Below are 25,342 nucleotides of genomic sequence, written 5' to 3' on the forward strand. Positions count from 1 at the left end.
TGTCTGCCATAATGTCGCAGTCACAATAAAAATCGCTGATCGCCGCCATTGCTAGTAAAAAAAAAAAAAATATTATAAAAATGCTATAAAACTATCCCCTATTTTGTAAACGCAATAACTTTTGCACAAACCAATCAATAATCGCTAATTGAGATTTTTTTTTTTTTTTTTTTTTTTTAACCAAAAATATGTAGAATATGTTTCGGCCTAAACTGAGGAAATTTTTTTTTATATATTTTTGGGGGATATTTATTATAGCAAAAAGTAAAAAATATTGCATTTTTTTTTCAAAATTGTCACTCAATTTTTGTTTATAGCGCAAAAAATTAAAACCGCAGAGGTGATCAAATACGACCAAAAGAAAGCTCTATTTGTGAGAAAAAAAAGTACGCCAATTTTGTTTGGGAGCCACGTCGCACGACCGACAATTGTCAGTTAAAGCGACGCAGTGCCGAATCGCAAAAAGGGACTTGGTCCTTTGGCTGCAAATTGGTTCGGGGCTTAAGTGGTTAAAGTGATTTTAAAGGACGTTTTTTTTTCTAAATAAACATGTTCTACTTGCCTGTTCTATGCAAGTCTACACAGCATGATCCCCCAAGAACCCAAGTCATTAGAGGTAATTAAAGATTTGCTTCTAAATTACTAAAGCATTTCCAGCACCTCGCTTCTGCTATTCTTGCCCTGGTAAATTTACTGCAATTTTTTTTTTCTGTCACCAGATGAAAAGGTAAGGGTGAATCATCCAATGGGCACAAATGTTCTAGTGACAACAATCTAAGATGGCAGTTTCAACTTTGGGGGATTTTCTATCCTATCCTGTTTTTCCTGATGCATTTTTGGACCGAAAATGATGGCACATCAGATTGCAAAAATTACCCTGATCGGTCACGGTCTGGGATCAGGCTCGGAAGCCAGTGGCTGTAGCAGAAGTTCATAAGTGGTCAGCTGGAAATATACAAGCAGATTCCCCTAGTGGATGATTAGAGCTCGTCCAAGGTATGGGTTTTAAGCACTAGCCAGTATTCACTAGAGCTCATGATGGTGGAGATGGGTTTTGATACATGCTAGTACCAGGTCGCAGTCTTCAGGATCGCCCCACCATGAGGTGATCAAGCTGGGATCTGGTTGCATATGTAGAAGGTATGGTTCAAGCAGAAGCGTAATTGGTAAACAAGTCAAAAGTTGGTAACAAGTAGCAATTGGTTGGGATCAGATGAAACCAAAGTCCATTAATAAGCTAAGAGTCTATAACAAGTGGTAGCAAAGATCGGAACTGCAGCACGTATGCAAGGAGCAAGATATCCACTGGAGAATAGCAAAATAACCTGGAAAACCATACGTGTCTTTACATGGCTTAAATCAGGAAGCTCATGGGAGGAGAAAAGAATTCAAGGTTCATCAGAAACAAGATATAGGGCAAAGGTGTATAAAAGATTAGGCAGCGAGCTGTCCAGTGTCTCTGGTGGCACAGCGTGATGAGATACATTCAGACAACGCAGAGGTGCCAGAGGTGTTCAGATTTGAACGATAGGGGTTTTTCCCTTCCCTAATTTATAAAATAAAATTGCCTTTGCACACACTTTTAAGAGACAGTCCATCCAAAAGTAATTTCCGAATTGTGCAGTACAGGACATAGGCTCCATAGTCATATATTTAGCCACCTCTACATAATTGGCAAAGAGAATTTTGTTCTGTATAACATCATCAAAACATTATAATTTTTTTTTTCTCTTCACTTAACTGATTTATGCCTATAAATCGTATGTCAGAAGATTGTGACCGGCTCTATGGAGCCTGTTCACACATCTCCGCAACGACTCCGGTACCAATTGCACACGAGCCCTGTGCATCTTTTGATCCATTTCAGGTCCAAATTCAGCCCAAAATCCAGGCTGAAATCTGACCTGAAACGGTGAATGGAGATGCACCGGACACTGCGGTCTCCAGTTTGAACCCAGCCTTGGGTGCCGTGGCGCCATACGTAATTTCCAGCTTTGCATTGGCTCCTGGGAGATCTTGGTCAGCTTGACATAGCACTGCTCCTATAACAGTTGACATTGACATCTATGGCAAATCTTGTTCAGCTTGCTATGGCAAGCTGACCAAAATCGCACTGCACATGCACGAGTTCGACAGGTACTTGCTGGGTAGCCAGCATACACAGAAACCAGAAGGAAGGACACAGCGGCTCCAGATGCCCACACTGGAGATGGCCTCGCTGTGCAGGAACTTCAGAAAGTAAGAAAATGATGCTGCAAAAATAGAAAACTGGATATAGTTTACTGTAACGTAATGTATTTTAAGGGTATTTTTATCTTAAAACTGATATTTTGGCCGCAACTCCGCTTTAACCTGAAAGCTTTATACGGTAATGCCTGGTTTATATCAATTTGCTCACTGCTTTCTAATCAGTCTCTTTGGTACTATTGCCGTTTCTTCAGGAAAGGTATAATATGCACTATAAAATAGTTTACAGATATGGAATGGTACTGTTAAAACATTTTTTAGAACTATGAAAAGGCAATGAGGTATGAATTGCATGCCAAACTTCATGCAAAAGATTCATGTAAAATATGTGATCTGTTTAATTTGTTTGATTGTTCTCTGACTTTGTGATTCAGTCATTGCTGCCAGACAGCTGATAAGGTTATCCCTGTGCTAGGTTCTCCTTTAGGCAATAAGGGGGATTATTATTACAAGATAATATTAAGTCATATTAAAGTGCTTATTTTAGCTCTGTTAAAATGTTCAAATATAATATTGCACAATATAAAAGTGACTGTTCATCAATTCTGTGTTTTTCAGTAAAAAATTCCCTGAAATAAATTTTAGTGTGTGCAAACAGAATATAATACCCAATAAAAGATGAGGTTGTGTCAAGTGAAAAAAAAATGTCAGTCTTCAAAATTGTGATGCTTAAAATGCTATTACACCTCATCAGTTCACCATATTGCTCCGTCCATACATAAGCGCGATTCAAAACACCTGTGTGTGAACGGATTTCAAAACGTTCTGCAAAAATGCCAAATTAAATTGGTTCACACATAGGCGCTTTGAATCACAGGCCGAATCGCGATTCAAAAAGCCTGTGTGTGAACGGAGCCTTAGAGTGAACAGTTCTGAGGATTGACATACTTGGTATTTATTTACTTGACACAGCTTCATCCTTTGAAATCACAGGCAGAATCGCAGTGATTCCATCTGGGATTCGAAACGCCTTTGTGTGAACGGAGCATAAATGAGAGACTTTGAATTATTTATTCCACTCCAGAGTGCATGACATTACCTAATGGGTGTTGTTCAATCGTTGGTTACATACATGTTCTTAACCTGCACATGCATTTGTGTTTTAATGGGGGCGGGGGGGGGGGTTGTTTTAGTTATTGTAGTATTCTTACTCTGTACAAATATGCTGCAAGAATCTCCCTCCACTGAGTCTGGCTGCAACCTTATTAGCATTTGGAAGCTGAAGCTGCTGCCTGTTCACTTTTGGATTTACAGCCACACAGAGGCACACCTCCAGCTCTGCAGCCCTAAAGCTCTCATTGCCCCTCTTATGACTCACCCTCCCTCTTCCTGGCAAACTCAAGATTTTGTATGCTTGCAATGAATCAAAATTGTGTTTTTGTAAGATCTATTGATCTATTTTACATGTACCAATAAACATTTGTTTTTATTCTACATTGGTGTTAAAATTCCATTGAGGGGGTATCTCCTTGCTTTCTAGTGCTAAACGAACACCTGCTCCTTATCAAAAATCACAAAGATGAAACAATATTGCGTTGATAACAGACACTATAGAAAAAAATTTGATTTCTATTGACGTGCATTGCAGCGTGAACAGCAGGTACAGGACAAGTTACAATGATGCTAATGGAAAAGGATAATTGTGGAACAGAGAAGGGGGGGAACAAAACGTACATATACTGCGGCATATACCTGTACATGATTTTGTGCATGGGTTGTGCGCACCGCTTCACTGTGATTGGCTCGCGCTCTGTCCAGTCAGTGGGTCTGGTGGCCGCCTGATAGTTCTGTAAAGAGACGGATCAGGCCGTCATTCGGCTATAGGGCGAGCGGGAAGAGGTTACGGGGAAACATGTAAATGTGTTGGAATGGCCTAGTCAAAGCCCAGACCTTAATCCAGTAGAAAATCTGTGGTCAGACTTAAAGATTGCTGTTCACAAGCGCAAACCATCCAACTTTAAGGAGCTGGAGTAGTTTTGCAAGGAGGAATGGGCAAAAATCCCAGTGGTAAGCTCCTAGAGACTTATCCAAAGCGACTTGGAGCTGTGATAGCTGCAAAAGGTGGCTCTACAAAGTATTGACTTTAGGGGGGTGAATAGTTATGCACATTGACTTTTTCTGTTATTTTGTTCTATTTGCTTCACAATAAAAAAAAAAAAGCTTCAAAGTTGTGGGCATGGTCTGTAAATGGTGCAAATCCTCAATCCATGTTAATGCCAGCTTGTGAGGCAAAAAAACACAAATGCCAAGGGGGTTGAGTACTTTTGCAAGACACTGTGAAACAATGAAGTTCATAAATCAGCAGCAACATTTTAGCATTGAGTTATGCTTTAAAAACAATGGAGAAAAGAGACGGGGAACCAACAATTGGCTAGGCACCATACATTTACAACAATGAACTTGTAGAGTGCTTTAATTATGTGTGTGTGTGTTTTTTTTTTTTTTTTTTTTTTTTTTTTAATACAGTTTTAGTGTAAATTATATATTGGCAAAAGTCTTATTTCTCTTGTGTTAGCAGCTTATATACTAATTCTATACATCTCTAAACGTTCTAACAAAAGTTCTGGCTACCATGAACATGACTTCCAAATTCTAGGTTCTGCAAACATATTGTGAGAAGTGTGTGGATTTTTTTCAAACCTATTTTAATATACTAAGCAAGGTATGTTTGCAATTCAAATTATCCTAATGTACTAGCTGTGGTAAGATGATTTTCTCCAGCCTCCCAAAAATAGAATTTGACTTTAAGATATGGATTTCAAATCATAATTTTCTGATGCCATTACCATTAATGTTGATGGCCGCAGCAGTCTTTTATAGTTCTTCAACTCCAGGCAAGTGTCTGACTACCCAAATGAAATGCGTACAGTATATGTGAGCTGGTTTACCAGTCATGGGATTTTTATTTCTGTCCATCTAGCCTTAGGCCTCATTCAGACGAGGCATATCCGCTTGCTCGGAGTCCGCCTCTGTCCGCCGGCTCAGCGGGAGTTCTCTCCGCTGAGCCAGCGGATGATGGGTCCCTCTCTGCTCACTGAGCGGGAAGAAGCTTGTCGAGCGCTGCTGGATTCTATGGAGAGGTCGGATTAAAACAGACAGCATGTCCGTTTTCATCAGATCTCTCCTGATCCGGTCCAGTAGAGCCATCCGTTTGCTTTTGGCGGATTGGACCAGGTCGGATGTCAGCGGACATGTCACCGCTGACATCCATCGCTCCATAGACCAGAATGGAGCGCCCATTCAGGTCCGCCGTCAAAACTGACAGGCGGACCTGAATAGTCCGACAGTGTGAAAGGGGTCTTAAACTCTCTCAATGTTGACTATTTTTAATACGTATTCTGCTATTATTAATAAATACACAGGAAATAATATATATTTGCTTGTTTTGAAGGGGGGTGTTTTTCAAAGTGATTTCTCAGCAAAATAAACCCTGGAGACATGGATGGGTGTGTTTGCTTTGAATGGTAAAATTGAATGAAATACTGTATTTGGTTTGTGGTGCTCAGATACAATGTAGTTCTGCTTTTAGATTAACATATTACTGCCAGACAGCACGGGCAGGCTGGGGAGCTAATATTCTTCTCTTGGAGATAAAAAATAAAATAAAAAATCTAACAAGTGTAAAGCACAAATACATTATCCCACTTTCAATCTATTTACTGCCATTCAAATTGAGAAACATACTTGTTTAATTTGCAAATACCTAACAAATTGTAAGTGCTACATTCTGTAGCTGTCCTCTTTAATGTTATCTGCCTGGCGTTCAAGGAAGTTTTAAGGAAATGGAAACCCCTTCCATTGTTGCAGAGTTTTTGCTAAAATGTATTATGTTGCTCTACTACACTACAGACAAATCTGCTGCTTGCCAACTGCATAAGGGTCCGTGCACACTATGCTTATAAAAATTTTGCTTCTCCAGGAGTTTTGCGCTTTGCCTGTAGAAGCAGCTCCTATGCATCCATGCATGTTAGGATGTTTAGAGGCATATTTTAGGGGCAGAAAAAAAAACCCTCCTCGTTTGTGTTTTTTGAGAGGCATTTTCTAGCAGAAAAAAATACTAAACGCTCCTAAATGCTTGTACAAAAAACATTTTTTTTCTGATAAGAGAACTGGTGTTTTTAAGCCCAGTGTGCATGAACTCTTAAACTGTTTCTCTTTCGTTCATTGACAGACCCAGCATCTTCATCTTGACCTTAGGATTATATTTAGGAGAGGACTAGGCAAAAAGTGTTAAAAACAGCAACACTTGTACAGTACCACCCAGGGGGAGGTCCTACTGCCTATAACCCCTCGCACTGCATCCAGCACTGCATCCAGTTTTTTTCTGCTTAGTTTAGGAGAAGGGCCTGGCTCCCGATGGGACCATTGGTCCTGGGAATTTTTTTTTCTACATTTTTGATTCCTGTGATCTACAATCGACAGCCAGGCTGGGTGGCAGGCTGGATAATGTAGATCCCGGTAGTCTCCCAAGCCTGGCCATTGAGTGAGCAGGCCCTAGCTATGCACTGGGTCGGCCACGACATGGCCAGTCTGATCCAGGGGGGGCCGGAGAGCTATATGCTCCAGGGCATACATGACCGGGCTGCTACTGTCTGTCAGTTTGCCGTGGCCGACAGCCACCCTGTACTGCTCGGGTGATGGGTCTGTCTGTGGAATGCATCCAGCAGTCCCTGCGGTTAAGTGTGGTTCCACCTGTCTCAGCAGGATAGAGCAGCTGGGCATTCCCTGGGAGGTTGACTAGGGGGTCTCTCACTCTGCCTTTCTTCTCTCCCTGTCAACACCCTCCTCCCCATGCTATGGGCCGCTGTGTGACTGGGCACATGGGATTGCGGTGCACGTACCTGGCCAGGCATCCCCCGGGGGGGGGGGCTCTGGTTCCTGGCAGGGGGCTGCACTGGGTGTTAGGGGTCCACCCGTCCTCTTCCTTGTTTCTGGGCCACGGTGGGGAGGTTTGTGCTGTTTGACATGTGTCTGAGGCCGCCGCACACTCCGCGACCATTTTTTTTGTAGACATTTTGCGTGACTTCCCTTAGGTCCTTAAGTGGTGACAGGTGAGTGTGGGTCAGCCTGGTGTCGGAAACTGGTGCTTCTTCCCCAGACATCCCTGTTATTGCAATGGGTTCCCCTGAACCTGTGGTGCCTATGGACGCTCTGTCGGCAGTCCTGGAGGCTTTTGTTGCCACGGTGGAAGCGCCGTGCGGGCGCAAGAGGGGTAAAAAACACTCACTCCCTCCCGTACCGTCTTCTGGGGAAAGCTCTGATTCAGACTCGGGCCCCACTTTGACAGGTGGCCCCTGTTCCAGGACCGTTCGGAAGTGAGAATGACTTGGTGTCCGGGTCAGCGCAGGAAAAAGCGTTTTGTAGGAGCACTTATCACAGCAGTGCAGGATACCCTAAAGATGGAGGATACGGCAGGGGCATCTACAGAGGTGTTGGTGCCTTTAGGGTCCCACAAGCCGGCCCGCACGGCTAAGGTGTTTCCTTAACCAACTTATTTTGATACGTGTATTTACAATGAGTGGGGAAAACCGCAACGGCCCTTTTCAGCCCTGAAGCGCATGGCGGTGCGTTACCCCTTTGAGGAGAATTTCCTGAAGAAATGGACATCTCCAATTGTTGACCCCCCAGTATCCAGGTTAAATAAGGCAACCACAATTCCGGTGGAAGGGATTCCTGTTTTTAAGGACCCTGCCAAAAGAAGGGCTGAGGCGGTTGCCTGATGCTTGTTTATGGTGGTGGGGGTCAGCATTGCTGCCAGTGTTGGCCACGGCCCTGGTGTCAGACGCTTACTGAATGGGAAAAATTGTTGCACTGTGATTTGGAGAACAGGCTTCCCCGGGCTGCGTGGAGCTGGCGCACCAATTTTATTTTTGTGATGCGGCTTTAGATATGGCACCCTTGCTTTCTAGAGCCTCTGTAACAGCAGTACTGCTATGTCTCCTGATTTGGCTGAAATGCTAGTCTGCGGACCAGGCATCTAAGAAAGCACTGGCGTACGTGACCTTCCAGGGAGAGAGGCTGTTTGCAGCCTTGCTGGATGACATTAAGAATGTTACTAGGGGTAGGAGTACGTTGCTCCCACAGTCCAAAAAAGCCAAGGAGCCATGCCATAGGTAAGGGCCCTCCTTTTCCGCTCAGAAGCAGATTTTTCGTCCGCCCGGGTCGGCAGGTAAGCGTTCCCAGTCCGACAAGGTGCCTGCTGAGGGACAAAAGCGTCCCTGGTTTCACAAGCCTGCAAGCAAATCTGTTACCGCATGAAGGTTTGCCCCAGCCTGACTCTTGGGTGGGGGGGTTGCCTTCGGGAGTTTGCAGCCCGGTGGACCTATCTACTTTCTGACCAGTGGGTCTGCGAACTGGTTTCATCAGGATACAAGATAGTTTCTTGTCCGTCAGATTTTTTTTTTTTCTCCTCCAACCTTGATCTTCTTCCGGCTCGTCGAAGCCCTGTTCGGGGCAGTACAGGACCTGCTGTTGCGCAGGGTGATATTGCCGGAAAGGTTTCAGGGATTCTACTCCAATCTGTTTGTAGTCCCATGAATGAAGGGGTCCATCCGGTCCTGGATCTCAAGGCTTGCAACAGCTTTGTAAAGGTTCAAGATGGAATCAGTTCGCTTAGTGGTTGCTACACTCCATCAGGGGGATTTTCTAGCATCCCTGGACATCAAGGATGCATACTTGCATGTCCCCATATGCAACAAGCATCGGAGGTTTCTGAAATTTGTGGTCGGGGACGAGCACTACAAATTTGTAGCTCTCCCTTTTGGCCTGGCATTCACCAAGCTGCTGGCCCCTATTTTAGCTTTGCTAAGGCAGCGAAGGATGGCAATCGTGGGTTACCTGGACGACCTCCTACTGAGAGCAGCTTCCTCCTCAGAATTAAGGGAGGATGTGGCAATCGCCATGCAAACTCTTCAGGAGTTTGGTTGGGTACTGAACCTCCAGAAGTTTGTGTTGGTGCTGACTCAACATCTGGAGTACCTGGGCCTGCTTCTGGACTCCTCAGAGGCGAGAGTCTTTCTCCCTCAGACAAGCTGCAGACACTTCAAGCTATGGTGAAGTTTGTGTCTCGCAGGTAGTCCTCGCTGTGTTTTTGCATGCGAGTCCTGGGTCTCATGGTAGCCATTTTGAGGCGGTACCATATGCTCAATTCTACACTCGAGTTTTACAAAAGGAGATCCTGTCCAAATGGGACACATCTCCGTTGTTACTGGATTACATGGATCACAGGGATTCCCTGCTCTGGTGGCTGAGGTCGCTAGCCCTTTGGTTTGGGAAGTCGTTCCTTCCTCTTCATTGGACGGTGATCATAATGGACGCCAGCCTGACCGATTCAGGGGGGGGGAGTTTGGGGGCGTACAGTCAGCCCAGGGTCGCTGAACCCAGTAAGAATTCCACCTGGCAATCAATGTGCTGGAACTTCGGGCGATCAGGTGGTGCCTCTCCACATGGTCACAGAGGCTGCAGGGGTGTCCGATCAGGATCCAGTCGGACAATACCACAGCGGTGGCATATGTCAACCATCAAAGAGGAACAAGGAGCTTGGTTGCAGCTTTGGAGGTTGCTCACATCCTGCGGTGGGCAAAGCGGCACGTGGCGGCTCTGTCGGCCACGTACATTCCTGGCGTAGAAAACTGGCAAGTGGACTACCTAAGTCGTCAGATGCTGGACCAAGGGGAATGGTCGCTACATCTGGATGTTTTTTGGCTGTTTTGCCTAAGGTGGAGCACACCAGATGTGGATCTCCTGGCTTCTCGATTCAGTCGGAAGGTGCAGAGGTTTGTGGCCAGGTCAAAGGATCCCAGGGCGGACGCGGCAAACGTTGGTGGCTCCATGGGGCCATTATCGGCTGATATATGCTTTTCCCCCCCACTCAAACTTCTACCACGTCTGCTTGGCAGAGTGGAGGCCCGAGGGGATTCCGGTAATTCCGATTGCCCCAGGTTGGCCTTGGCATCCGTGGTACACCGACAGTGCGAATGATGGCGGATGTTCCTTGGCGGCTGCCAATGCTAGAGGACCTTCTGTCTCAATGTCCAATACTTCATCCTGCTTTACCGTCACTGGCTTTAACGGCATCGCTGTTGAAAGCCAGGTGCTAAGGGACAGAGGTTTTCGCTAGTATCCACTATGTTGAGGGCACAGAAGTCATCTTCTCCATGTGTGAGGAGATGGGGTGGCGTTCGTGCACATACTCTATTTCCAGAATCCTGCTGTTTTTGCAGCGAAGAGTAGATCAGAAACTTGCCTTAAGCACCATCAAGGGGGCAGATGACAGCTTTGGCTGTCTTTTTTTTTTTTTTTTTTTTTTTTTTTTTTCAGCGACCCTTGGTGACTCATTCATTGGCAAGTACGTTTGTTCAGAGGGTTCGACCACCGCTTCCTCCATGGGATTTGAATCTGATCCCCTTATTGACACTCTCTCAAAGTCTTTCTAGTGGCTATTACATCTGTCAGGAGGGAATCTGAGTTGGCGGACTTGTCTTGCAAGTCTCCCTATTTGTTCCTCCACAAGGATAAAGCGGTGCTGCGTTTGCAGCCTTTGTTTCTGCAAAAGGTTGTTTTTCAGCCTTTCATCTAAAGGAGGACTTTGTGCTTCCATCCTTATGTCCTCGGCCGTCACACCCCAAAGAGGTGGCTTTGCATTCCTTGGACGTAGTCCGGGCTATGCGGGTGTATCTGTCTACTAAGGCTCCTTTTTCAGAGGTTGGACTCGCTGTTTGTATTGGTGGCTGGTTCAAAGAAGGGACTGGTGGTCTGATCGGCCACCATTTCTCGGTGGCTCAGACAGATTGTGGTTCAGGCTTATGCCATAAGGGTGCAGGCGGCTCCCTTTACTCTCACGGAACATTGTACCAGGGCAATTGGTGCCTCTTGGGCTTTTCGACATCAAGCGTCCGTTTCCCAGGTGTGTAAGGCGGCGACCTGGTCGTCCGTTCACACTTTCACAAAATCTTACAAGGTTGATGTGAGTGCATCGGCCACAAGGTTTTGCAGGCGGCTGTTTAAGGTTGCAACTCCTCCGTTGAGGAGCTCTGGTTATGGGTGGACTTATTTTCTTGCTGTTCCCACCCCTCGTTTCTTTGACACTGCTTGGGGCGTCCCTAAAGTCAAGATGAAGATGCTGTGTCCATCAATGAATGAAAAAGAAAATAGAATTTTTGTACTATCCGTAAAATCCTTTTCTCTAAAGTTCATTGACGGACAGAGCACCCACCCCACCTATTTATGTTTGTATTGCTTTTGATAAACTGAGCTGTTGAATGTGAGGGGTATAGCCAGTAGGACTGCCCCCCTGGGCGGTACTGTGCAAGTGCTGCTGCTTTTAACACTTTCTGCCTAGTCCTCTCCTAAAGGGGCGATATAACCCTAAGGTCAAGGTGTAGATGCTGTGTCCATCAATGAACTTCAGAGAAAAGGATTTTACGGTGAGTACAAAAATCCTATTTTTTTTTTTTTCAGAATGGTTTTCTTATGCCAGCTTACTAAATGTATGTCAGTACATTCAACCTTTCTGTTCTTTTTCTTTAACAGTTTACTGCACAGGATCCACTAATCCCGTGAAGGCAGCATTCATGCAAACGTGTAATAATTGTCTTTCAGTTTTCTTATATTCATTTATTAGCTTTGTAGCTGAGGCTTGGGCTTTAAACATACATTTAAAGGTACAGTCTTTAATCAATATAAATACTACAATTTTTTATTTTTACTTGGCTATAAACGTGTACAATGTACCTCCCGTTGCCACTGAAACCCCTTTTAGAAGAATCAACATGTAATGGTGATGCATAGATATCGGTTTATGATCTTAGCAGCTTATGTTACCAAATTCTAAAACATGTACCAAATTGCATGAATCATTTTTATTTTCTGCTAAATATGTTTCACAAAGCATGTGACAGCAAGTCACCCTTTTATGTGAAAGTGTATAACTAGGTTTATGTACTATTTAATTAATAAGTAATATATTGAACAAAAAAAAACATTGTAATTAATTCTGTTGACAAACAGCCATCTCTTAGGCCCCATTCACAACTGCGTGATGCGTTGCATTTTTTGATATGGGACCACATAGTGCAGCCCATTCACCTGAATAAAGTAGAACCTTGCGCTTAGTTATATATAAGGATTGGAGCTTCTGCACTCAACTACACCTGAATACTAGATCTGAAGTGACCACCAATAATTAAAAAAAAATGTCTCCTTAAGGCTACATTCAAATTGGAGGCGGGTTTAAAATTAGTTTACTAATAGTTTATTACTAAGTTAGGGGACGATTTGAAAGACATCTGTGTGGGTTCATGCAGATGTCTATTGAAATCGACCCTCAAGTCGCCAAAAGTAGTGTAGAAACTACTTTTGTAATTCAGTGCGGCACGGCAAAGTCGGCATTGCAATGTTTCGAACGTTGCAATAGGCTGTGATTTGGTCAAATTCCCCCCGATGTGAATGGGGGCTGAATAATATTAATTGCAATCAACCCATGTGCTGATGAATCCTTTGTGTAAAAAAAAAAAAAAAAAAAAAAAAAAGTTACACCCACCATATAAACGATAAATTAATTCACACCCCCTCCCCCCCATGACAATGCTTCAATATCAACTAATTTAAAAAAATCATGTATAGACATTAATATTTAAAAATGAATTTGTAAATCCACATTCATAATGGACTCCATAAATGAGCAAAAAAGGGGTGTCAAAAATAATATATGAACATATCAAAAAACATAATATTTCATCAATACAGGATGAACAAAAACAGTCCTTGGAAAATCATAAAATTTTGCAAAAAATAAATAAAGTGCTCAAAACAAAAAGTGCAACGTGCTTGAGGTGAGCTATGCGAAACCTCAGGCGCAGTATCATCCGAACAGCTTTGGCGTGATGTCACAGAACCAACTCCACCCAGCGTGTTTCCCCATAAAAGGCGCCCTCTGTGATTGGCCCAGTAACCTATTAGGGCTGCCCTATGCAAGAGAGGTGAACTAAAGTAGCTCCTGCACCCTTATTGTAGTGAGCCTCATGTGTTTTTTGTAATGCGCATTTTGGCATGGTTTTCACATGAGATGTCTACCCATGTTTGTGGTGCTATTAGTGGCACCTCAAGTGCAACTCGCGCTTTTGTGTGTTTTTCGCACGTTTCCATGAATGCCCACAGAAACGCTATTGTGCGTGCATTCTCCAATCGTCAGTTTGTGAATGGGGTCTTAACTGGCCATTGTTTAAAACAGAAGTCCAGCATTGATTACAAACATTTCCATAATGAAAACAAAGGCAAATTTCTAATGGAAAAAAATAATATAAATATAACTGGTAAAGTCCATAAACTTGATGCAGAATTTGATTATGTGTAGAATTTCTCTAATTATCCACCACGCCCGAGTGTCAGTGTTTCCTCTCCCGTCAGATAAAACACTCACTAACTAGATGTGCCTCACACTTGTTCTCGGCAGACAGACGTGAAACAACCTCCCAGAACGGTAAACCAGATACTCCAAATTCCATCCGTGTAACAGGATCGCTCCACATGTAAATAAAAAATTGCACTAATAGTGTGCTAACATAAAAGCTAATTTAATAGCCACTGTGTACACTTCAACCATTACACTCACATGAATCTCTTTAAAAACCAACAATCAATAGCACAGCAAACTTCCAGTATATGCACAATATGGCCACAGCGGACCCAAGATGTGCGGATATAATCTCACCACCACTCGCTACTTGGATCTCTGCTTCCTGAATCTGCTCAGCACATCACACGCTAGCTCAAATAGTTGTCATACAGCCGCGCCCTGACATGTTTCGTTACACTGACTTAATCATGGTGTGACGCCGTGACCATATTGCACTGGTTTGGGCACATACTGGAATTTTGATGTGATAGTGATTGCTTGTTTTTAAAGAGATTCATGTGAGTGTAATGGTTGAAGTGTACACAGTGGCTATTAAATTTGCTTCTATGTTAGCACACTATTAATGCAATTTTATTTACATGTGGAGCGGCCCTGTTACACGGATGGAATTTGGAGTATCTGCTTAACCCCTCTGTGAGGTTGTTTCACGTCTGTTTGCCAAGCACAAGAGTGCGAGGCATATCTCGTTGGTGAGTGTTTTATCTGACGGGAGAGGAATCACTGACACTTGGGTGTAGTGTATAATTAGAGAAATTCTACACATAATCAACATCTGCATCAAGTTTATGGACTTTACCAGTTTATAGTTATATTATTTTTTTCACTACTGGCACAGGGTGATTTATGTGATTATAGTTTGTAGGTCTGTGCTAACAGGCATTCACTATATCACTTTTGAAGTGTTATTTAAGCGCCGCTTAAATTAATTTTGTTGCACTATTTAATAGAGTTTAAATTGAATATACTGTTTAACATTTTACTTATTTAAAGTGGCAGCTTCACCAAAATTCTTGTATCTGTAAGCGCAGTGGTGGGAACTCAAGAGGGCGGTTTTTGCTTGGTTACCATTCGTTTTTTTCACAACTCCAATGGAGGCCAGGATAGTAAAAATGCAACTGGATTCAAAACCATCCCCACACTTTCCAAACACACTTTGAAGTGTTTTATTAAGAACACTGTAAGGCTAGCCATACATTATATCATTTTTAATCCATTTCCTTTAGATTTACCATAAACTCTAATGTAAGGGCCTGCCTGATTGCATACAAATTGAAAGTGTTTAGGTTTGATATTATATTATATTGTTTTGGTAAATCTAAAGGAAATTTGTACAAGAAAATTGTATAACGTATGGCCAACCTTATTCTAAAGACTGTATCTTTAAATCTAATCCCCTGTAGTTGCTTTTTAATAGCCACACCTTTCACGTTAGCAACATCAGAATGTTGAAGCAACCAATCAATGTTTTTTTTGTTTTTTTTATCAGTTATTTTTAACAAGTCCTTTGTGGTATGCTTTCCTTGTTTTGGAAGAATATGTTTCCTTCTTAAAGTCCTGCTCCTATGTCTTTTTTGAATAGTCTGGCATGAACAAAAACTGCTCTGTTAATGCTATTGACAGACTGCATCATAAGTAAAAAATGTTACTCTGCTTATAGTTACTTTGAATTAGATGTAAACCTATTTAAATTTCATATACTCCAAAACTTAATAGAACTTCAAAAGTAATTAAATTTTTTATTAAATATGCAACTTAATTTAAGTTTTCCATGGTAATTGTGCCATAAAGTCATTGTTGGGGCACATCCAGTTATCAGGTAACAATGCTTTATCATTTCCCAAGGCTGTTCAAAGATACAGAATTGTACTTTTTTTCCAGTTTGGGGGTGGGGGGGGGCGATGCTAACTGAGCACCTTTTTAAGGCTTCTGTTTTCAAGACTCTAGATTCTGATGTACATCTTGTGCTGTCGTGTATCTGGATCTTCCACTTTTTGTCACCAGTTTCTTGGTGCATGGAATCATTTTTAATTTGGCAGAAAAATAAAAGGCATATGTGTTTTGGGAAAGTTTTTTTTGTGTTTTTCAGCATTTTTGAACCTGAAAACGTATGTTTACATTACTAGTATCTTTCACAGAATGAAAGACTATAAACATCTTTAAAACGTGGGTTTTGTCTCTGCTATCGATTACAAAAGATGACCACTTGCATAAATGTGGTTATTAAAGCTTGTGTTAAGAGTTTGCCATTGGGAAGCTGTCAGAAACCATGAAATCAGGCCAATACAGAAGTATAGTTAAATCACACTTTTTTTAATAAAAATATATATATATTCTAAAAGTAAAAGAACAAACTTAGTCAAAACATAGCCAATGTTCAGTAACCGGAATGGATAGGCAGCCAAGCCAGAAGTCAGGGATCAATGTAGTGGAACAGAAAGCAGGATCTGGAGCCAGAAGGGATGTCAGCAAAGCAAGTCTTGAACAGGATCGCAAGCGATAGTTTCTGTGATGTTGACCAAGGTGAGGGTAGAGATCCTCTGCACTAGACAGCTTAAGTAGGCAGGACTGGCAATTAGCTGACAACTGAACGGCCAGCTCAGAGAAGGAAGGACTGAGCCCAGCCCTGTCAGAAGCTGAGGGAAATGTCTTTGGAAATTGGGGCTTTACAGTGATATGTAAAAGATGAATTTTAAAAAGTCTGAAATGACGGGGCATTGCTAGCCATTGTGGTGAGCGGACATGAATAACGGAACTCAGTGCTCCCAGGACCCCTACAGTGGAGTTTTCAGTGTCCACCTGCCTTACAAGCCTATGCTAGAGCAGATAAAGTCGGTGTCTTCTAGGAAAGAATGTGTTGCAATAGCCATTTTGTGGTGATTTTTTTATAGCTTAGATGAGTTAATTGTTCGATTTTAAGATCATGTGTTTGTTTTTTGTTTTTTTGTTTTTTTAAAGCTAGGTCTACACATTAATATTCAAATGAACCCGTTGGACTGGTTTATGAGCTCAGCACAGGAAGTGAGGCTAAAGAATATTATGTAGCAGTAAATGGGGGGGGGGGGGGGGGAATAAGAGTTGGAACCATGTGATCAAGACAAAGGAGCAGTAGGACAGTTACTTTGAGGACTTTGAAGCAATAAGCAGTCTAGAAGATTCTGTATCCTAGAAGATACCTCCATTATATAGAAAGATCAAAGATGAGTAACTGTTTAATTTATGCCCATCACATACATTGTACTTTCTTCTTTACCAGGAAGATAATCTGTTTGTAGGCATATTTTGTTATACTTTGCATGCCATGATTTGTGTATCCTGCCAATATGGCACCTTTATTTGCTTCATAATACCATGCGGACCCGTGCTGTTCTTCACCGGAAGGAAGCCGCTTCTCTAGTCTACCTAGTCTGCCTGCAGGGGTAAGGGTACCTTCTCACATTGCTACTCATTTGAGCATCGTGGCATCTCCTGCTAGGTCGGAAAAATAATTGGCATTAGCCATATTCTGCACCTTCTGTTTTTTTCATTTGTTCTTTGGAATAAATGTATTTTTATTCGATCTCATAAATAAAGGAATATATTTATATATTTTATATTTTTTCTAATTGATGCCACACCTAATAAAGTCCCATTTCCATGTCTCTCCTCCTTTGTGGTGTCACTAAGGGGTTGCCCAGTAGTGGGTAAATCATGAGTTTGCTGAAAGAATTCAGTGGTGCCATTTTGTAATACATCTCCCCCTTCCTGTCCCCTGCATAAGTATGATTTGAGGAGCATCTCTGCGCCGTTTTCTGCAGGCTGTGCAGTGGAGTATTGCCCAAGGAGGAACGACTGCTATTGCTGAGAGAGAGAGAGGCAGGTTTGCGTTTGTCCTGTCTATCCCCTCGTGAGCTGCCTTGAGAGCCGCATTGCTGTGTGGAGGTTGTTGTGCCATCTTGAGACCTTGATGTGTTGGCTGACATAAAAAAAGTCTGTCAGTTTGTGGGGGCTGTTTTGGGGTTTTCGCTTACCCATGATGATCAGGAACCCGAGTGAGGTGTTTGTGTCATTCCGCATCGTTGCTGGGTTGCATGGAGCTCTCTCCTTACGTGGCCAGCTTCCTCGGCAGCTGGCCACGCCCCCCATCTAGTCACACCTTCATAGTAACTCTGTGATTCTCAGAACAGCACAAGGCAGACAAGGTATGATAGGGTAATGGTCTATATTGAATATGTTGATTATGATTATCAGATTAGTTAAGTTCCTTTATGCAAAAGTCCTAAATCTAAGATAACCATATTAGAGCAATGTGATACACAGCAGGCTCTTGTATCGAACCTGTTACAATTGGAGACAGCTAATGCTAGGCAGGTTACAGTTCCACATCCAGGGTATTGGCAAAGCAGCCAGATAACAACAAGGTCTAGGAGTATTGCTTGTCCTGAAAACCAGGTGTAACTGACCTATACCGGAAACTTAGTCTCTGCTGTTCCATCCTGCAGAAGTAGGTCCAGTCTTTAAGACAGGGGGTTAGTAATCTGCAGAGGCTGCCAGGAAGGATAACCAATTCATAGGGAGGGTGATCACCAGGGGATTTGAATAGAAAGGGTGCTTCAGCTCCACATAATCCCCTTGTCCAGCTATAGCAGCCAACATCTGACCATGTGAGCTTTCCCCTGGAGGTGTTCACAGTAAGTAGGGTCTGTGAATAAACAAGTTTGTTGCCTACCACCTAGCAGAAACTCCTTACTAAGCTCCAGAACAGTGGTTCTCAACGCCAGTCCTCAGGACCCACTAAGGCAGGGGTGTCCAAACTTTTTTCAAAGAGGGCCAGATTTGATGAAGTGAACATGCACAAGGGCCGACCATTTTGCCTGACATTCTTTGAACCATTAAAAATCGGTCTGCGTGTGTTCGTTCGAACACTAATACACGGCCCAACAAGAATTCTCTTGCCTTTGTGGCTGTGTGTGTTGAAGAGATTATTTGGATATACCGTATTTATTGGCGAATAAGAGGGAAGTTTCAGGAAAAAAAAAAAAATTAAATAAAAAACTCTGAAGCAAAATAAGGGTCGGTGCCCATCTGCGCTCCCACCATTGCCAGGATTTCAGCCACCATTAGCCAGGATTTCAGCCACCATTAGCCAGGATTTCAGCCACCATTAGCCAGGATTTCAGCCACCATTAGCCAGGATTTCAGCCACCATTAGCCAGGATTTCAGCCACCATTAGCCAGGAATTCACTCACTATTGCCAGGAATGCAGCCACCATTGCCAGGATTTCACTCACTTTTGCCAGGAATGCAGCCACCATTAGCCAGGATTTCACTCACTATTGCCAGGAATGCAGCCACCATTGCCAGGATTTCACTCACTATTAGCCAGGAATGCAGCCACCATTGCCAGGATTTCACATACTATTGCCAGGAATGCAGCCACCATTGCCAGGATTTCACTCACTATTGCCAGGAATGCAGCCACTCACAAAGTAAGTTTACAATCTTCAAGATTAAGATTGAAAATATATATATATATATAGCTGATGATAGCTGAGCTGATAGACAAAATGAAAATACACTTGTTAGTCGTGGGTAGGGTAGGCTTCTCTGAAGAGAAGAGTTTTTAGGGATCGTCTAAAAGCTAATAAAGTAGGAGATAAGCGGACACATTGGAGAGGCTTTGGAAAAATTCTGGAGGCGAGCATGGGAAGAGGTGACGAGGGAGCTAAAGAGCAGGAGGTCTTGAGAGGAACAAATAACGAGTGGGTTGGGTTTTAGAGACTAGGCTAGTGATGTAGCTGGGGGTGAAATTGTGAAATGGCTTTGTATGTAGTTGTTGGTATTTAGTGGGAATTCTTCAGCAGTCCCACTATTGTTTTTTTTATTTTATTAATCATCTTTTTATTCCGTACGTTTTTTGGCTCTGTGTAACTTCTGCATACTTTCAGCTATTAAAGCCATTAAACTTTTAAAATGTTCAGCTCTTTCAGTTTTTCAGATTTCTACTATTAATACTTTTTAAAATATTAAGCTTTTTAAAACTTCTTTTTTTTAAAAACATTGAAGTCAATGAGAGCATGCTTAAAATCCTTAAAATCTTCTTCCGCTGCCAAAAGTTTCAGCTCCTTCATACTTTCACCTACAGACGCCAAACTTTAAAATGTTCACAAAATATTAATCTTTCTGGCTATATCTTTTCAACTTGAGATCTTTTACAGTTTTTGTGAACAAGCTGTTAGTTTAGTGATCATTTCAGAAAATGTCATTACATTTAGGGCATCCAGGCTTTTGTTGTCTGTTTTTTTGTTTCCATGTTTATCAAAGCTTCTTATGCAGAGTAATGGGCGGTGGGGCAGAGCACAGACACACCATGTACTGATTTATAATAGAGGAATATGATGGGCAGTTTTGATGGGGGCAATATGATGGGGCAGTTTTGATGCTATTCAGCATTCCCACGCATTTTCTCCGGGAAGTGCATTTTCTTGTTTGAATTTAAATCTTTGGCGAAGCGGAAGCCAGTGGAGGGATTGACAGAGAGGAGTAGCAGACAACAGAGCGATTGGTAAGGTGGATGAGTCTGGCAGCAGCATTGATGATGGTCTGAAGAGATGAAAGTCTATGTAGAGGTAAGCCAATCAGATGAAAGTTCCAGCAGTCGAGGCAAGAGATGACCAGTGAGTGAATTAAGAGCTTTGTTCTTTCACTGGTTAGAAAGGGGCATATTTTTGAGATGTTTCGGAAGTTGAGGCAGCAGGATTTGGACAGTGATTGGACATGTTGCTTGAAGGAGAGTTCAGAGTCCAGGACTACACCTAGAACCCTGGCATGTGGGGATGGGCTTATAGTTGTGCCATCGATTTTGACAGAGATCAGGGGAAGGGGCATATGGTGGAGGAAAAATTATAAGTTTGGTTTTGGATAGATTGAGTTTGAGGAAGTGGTGTGACATCCAGACTAATATATCTGATAGTAAATGAGTGATATGTGAGGAGACGGAGGGAGTGAGCTGAGGGGTAGAGAAATAGATTTGGATGTCGTTAGTGTAAAGGTGGAATTTGAAGCCATGGGAAGCAGTGTAGATGTAGGTAGGGGGACCCAAACAGAGAAAGGAGGAAGTAGAGTTTTAAGAAACTCTAAGCCCTTGTACACACGGTCGGAGACTCCGATGGAATGTGTCCTGTCGGACCATTTTGTCGGATAATCCGACTGTGTGTGGTCTCCATTGGACTGTTTCCGCCGGAGTATCCGACGGACCAAGTTTTCCAACTTGTCCGTAAAATTTTCCGACAAAATGCTCCGATCGGACATACTCCGATCATGTGTAGCCTACTCCGACGGACAAAGTGCCACGCATGCTCAGATCAAATTCCTAGACCAAAGCTATTGGCTACTAGCCTGAAAGTAGTCCCGTCATAACTAATGTCATCACGCTATGTACAATCGGATTTTCCGACAACTTTGTCAGACCTTGTGTATGCAACAGTTTCTGACAAAATCCAACGGATTTGGTTATCAGAATGACCGTGTGTACAAGGGCTAAAGGTACAGCTGGATAAATAGGAAGAGAACCAGCGAAGAGTACAGTCACGGAGACCAAAGGCGTGGAGTTTTTTGAGGAGGAGGGGATGGTCAACCTTATCAAAGGCAGCGGAGAGGTCCAGAAGTAAGAGTACAGAATAGTGTCGATTGGTTTTGTCCATTAGTAGATCGTTTGTTAGTTTTAGGACAACAGTTTCTGTGGCGTGTTGAGGAGACTGAAGGGGATCAAGAAGGCTATTATAAGCAAGGTGGATGCTCATTCGGTTGTAGACCAGACGTTCAAGGAGCTTAAGAAAGGGGCAAGGGGGCGTGGCTTGACAATGAAGCTGTGAGGCCGCACATCCTCGGAGCTCCGTGACTCGGTCGGGCAGGGTGAGCTATACAGCGCACAGACCGTCATCCCGATCTATGTCCGCAACGGGCCAACATCCCAGCACACTGCCCGCACAAAAAAAAACGGACATTTCTGCATATTTTCTGCGCGGTCTCCCTTCACAGCCGAGGGCCGCCGGATCCAATATGGTGCCACCACGCACGCGGCGGCCACAGCTCAGGCCAGGAAAACATTGAAGGGCCTTATTCCTGCACTACAGGAACCATGCTCCTCGGGACACAAGGCCGACTCAACGATCCCCTCCCCAGACATCCCGCCAGCAGAGGACATTCAGAGGACCCTGACCCACTTGGCTGCCCGCCTATGGAGTCATGGCGGGAGATACTGGCACTGCTCCCCACCAAGCAGGACATCGCCGAATCCACCGCCACTATTGTGAGTACTCTCTCCAAGGAGATTAACAAACGTAATAATCGCATAGATTCAGTGGACTCCCGGGTGACAGAAGTGGAGGTAGTGACAGACACCCTGGAAACCAGGGTGTTAGCACTAGAGGGTGCCCAGCAAGGTTACAGACGCCATCTTAGCATGCTGCAGCTCTCCATCGATGATGGAGAAAACCGTAGCCGCAGAAACAATGTACGGTTACGCGGTCTCCCCGAAGCCACATCTGGGGGAGACCTTAGAGCTACCGTTACAGCCATCTTTAACAAATTGCTGGACAAACCTCCAACAGCGGAGCTGGAACTGAACCGGGTTCACAGGGTGCAGGGCCCCAGGGGTAGAGACGCTTCCGCACCTAGAGACGTTTTGACCAGGGTCCATTTTTACTCCATTAAGGAAGAAATCATGCGGCGTGCTTGGTCTGTGGGCCCGATAGACTTTGACGGGGCCATGGTGCAGGTGTTCCCGGACGTTTCCCGCCTCACGCTACGGATGAGGGGTATGTTGTGTCCCCTGTTGGAATTGTTAAGAGACGCCGGGCCACTTATCACTGGGGTCACCCATTCCACCTTATTGTCCTCAAGGGTGGTGACACCTTTACCTTGCGATGGCCAGACCAGCTCCCGGACCTGTTTGCTTTCCTTGGGGTGCCAGAGACCCCCATCCCGAACTGGCTGGATTTCCCGCTCACGACAGACTTCGCAAGACTCCCTCCGCCCAGACCCCAGAGACCCAGCAGAAGCAGGTACTGCTCCAGATCGACGGGAACCCAGAGATGCCCTCGTCTCGCCTGAACCGTGACCTACATGCCGAAGACCCTGCCCTTTGTGATAAGTAGACTTTTTGGTTTTGTCACCGCTGTCTAAGGGTATAACCTGCAGTTCAGACTAAGCAATATGCTGCTTTCAACACAACAGACAGTTGGTGAAATATTCTACCTAGTTTCACGGTGGGGGTTCTGACCTGTCAATTGCCTGCTAACTGTCCTGAATGCATGATACTTGGGGTGCCTGACTTGGGTCTCGGGGCGGAGGAGAGGACCGGCTTTTAGGCCTCCCGCTTTGCCTCCCCTATACCCCGTCCTGAGCCCATACCCCCCACAATTGACTTGCTAAGACTTGGTTGATTTGATGACGAACAAGGGGGTTGGGTGGGTGTAAAACACCCAGCTGGGGCCGGGGGACTCGGGGTCAGTGTACTGGTCTCGGGGATAGGGGGGGGGTTTACTGACTGGATCGGGTTCGCATCTAACTTGAACTCAAGGGCACAGTTAGCTGGTTCGCAGACAGCGACATAGGCTAGGCACAGTTGTGGGTTTTTTTTTTACTTTGTCATTTTCTTGTTTTTTTTTTTTTTTAGTTGATGTACAACTGTCGGTGGGGATGGGGACAGGTATTGGCTTCACATACGTTTTTCGGTCATAGTTTGAAGTGCTTTACCGGTTTAATGGGCTCCCTTGCTTGACCACACGGCTCCTATTGCTCTGACTACATTAGTCTTCCACGCACCATCCATAGGCTGCGCTAGAGTGCGCGTTGTTTAATTCGCAGTTTAGGGCACCCTCGCAGTTGCCCCTGCAACTGTACTTGCTTTGGTGCCACCTTTTTCTCTCCTCTATACCTCCATTTCCTTCTACCCTCCCCCTCTTTCTCTCTCTGCTCTGCACCTCTGTAACCCCCTACCCGATTCTCTCTACTTTTTTTACTGATATCGCGGCGGGGTCTTCTCCTATTCCTCTCCTTTTTTTTTTGTGTCCTCTCCTATGTGATCATGCCACCCTCGGGGGAAATTACATTTACGTCCCTCAACACCAGGGGCCTTTCCACTCCGGAAAAGCGGTCCAGGCTCCTCTCTGACCTTAAAAAATCCCGCACTCAAATAGCGTTCCTGCAGGAAACGCATTTTAAACAGCTGGCAGTGCTCAGGCTGAGTAACAGGTATTTTCCCACAGTGTACCACGCTCCCTCTCCTATTTCGAAATCCAAAGGGGTCAGTATACTGATCGCGAAAGCGCTTCCATTGACCTTAATAGAAGAAAGGGCTGACCCTCTAGGCCGGTTCCTTCTACTGAAGGGCATGCTTGGACATACCATTGTGACCCTACTGAATGTGTACTTCCCTAACTCAGGACATCTCCATTTCCTTAGGACACTAGCCCCCATCATCCTTGAAGCTAGGGAGGGGGTGTTCCTCATGGTTGGGGACTTTAATTATGCACAGGAGCCACTGCTGGATGTGTCCAGGGGGGCTTCGCACCTCTGTTTTTCCCTTCTCAAGAATTTGAAGGCGGAACTGCTGGGTTTGAATTTGGTCGATCCCTGGCGAGTTGCACACCCGGACAGTAGGGACTACACGTACTTCTCTACGGTGCACCATACGTACTCCAGGATCGACTACTTCCAAATTCAGCATAAGGACCTTCCTCTGGTCACCTCCACACTGATTGATTTATATCTCCTTTTCAGACCATGCTCCGATACACATCAGTTTAAACTGGGATCTGGGCGCCCGTGCATCACCCACCTGGAAACTTAACGAGTCCCTTTTGCAATCCCCTGAGATCCGTAAGGAGGTGGGGGAAGCAATTGCACAGTACTTTAGGGACAATGTTACGCCGTCTATGAACCCATTGTGTATTTGGGAGGCTCACAAGTGTGTGGTGTGGGGCGTGCTGATCCAGATCGGGGACGGAAAAAACAGGAAAGGAATAAGCCAACCGAGTCTCTGATCTGTAAGGTGCGCTCTCTTGAACTCCGTCATAAACGGTCCTTAGCGGCAGCCCTCCTGGAAGACCTTACCCAGGCCAGGAAAGAGCTGAGAGATCTTGTATTTCAGAAGACAATCCAAAGTCTGACGTGGGCGAGACGCACATTCTTTGAGTACTCCAACAAGCCAAGTACTATGCTTGCGAGGTCCCTGAGGGGTCCGAGACAGCGCACATTTATTCCGCATGTCACCACCGCTCTAGGAACCAGAGTCCATACCTCTAGGGACATTGCCCATGTATTCCATGACTACTACCAGAAGCTTTACAATCTTCGGGAGGGAGAATTGGGGGCGGTGACCAATGCCAAACTGACTGCGGCGGGCGAATGCATCCGGCATGCCTACTCTTCCCACTGATATCCGTACCTCATTAGAGTCGGATATCTCGGCCGATGAATTTCGGGCGGCAGTAGCTCAAACAAAACCTCATAAGGCACCGGGGCCGGATGGCTTCACCCTGACCTATTACACGACCTATATGGCCTCTTTGACCCAGCATTTTGTGATGGCCTACAATCACCTGAAAGGGACCGTGGCTACTCCGACAGACTCTCTGCGGGCATTTATATCATTGATCCCTAAGGAGGGGAAAGATCTGTTCCAATGCGGAAATTAC

The 25,342-nt window shown here is 44.3% G+C and overlaps 1 protein-coding gene across 17 annotated transcripts in view; it reads left to right on the forward strand.

Moving 5' to 3' along the window:
* The window catches only part of FUT8 (fucosyltransferase 8), a 308,566-nt gene that overhangs the window by 246,021 nt on the left and 37,203 nt on the right, over positions 1-25,342 (forward strand). For 16 of the 17 annotated variants that reach the window (XM_077464962.1, XM_077464964.1, XM_077464961.1 and 13 more), the window contains one exon: positions 11,779-11,829. The exons of the other annotated variant lie outside the window; for it this stretch is intronic. In XM_077464962.1, coding sequence (XP_077321088.1) covers positions 11,779-11,829 — 51 coding nt within the window. The remainder of the gene's footprint in view (positions 1-11,778; positions 11,830-25,342) is intronic. 17 annotated transcript variants of the gene reach the window in all.

Source organism: Lithobates pipiens, unplaced genomic scaffold, assembly GCF_037356315.1.
Source record: "Lithobates pipiens isolate NorthernLeopardFrog02 unplaced genomic scaffold, aLitPip1_a1.2 Scaffold_30, whole genome shotgun sequence".
Taxonomy (NCBI): Eukaryota; Metazoa; Chordata; class Amphibia; order Anura; family Ranidae; genus Lithobates; species Lithobates pipiens.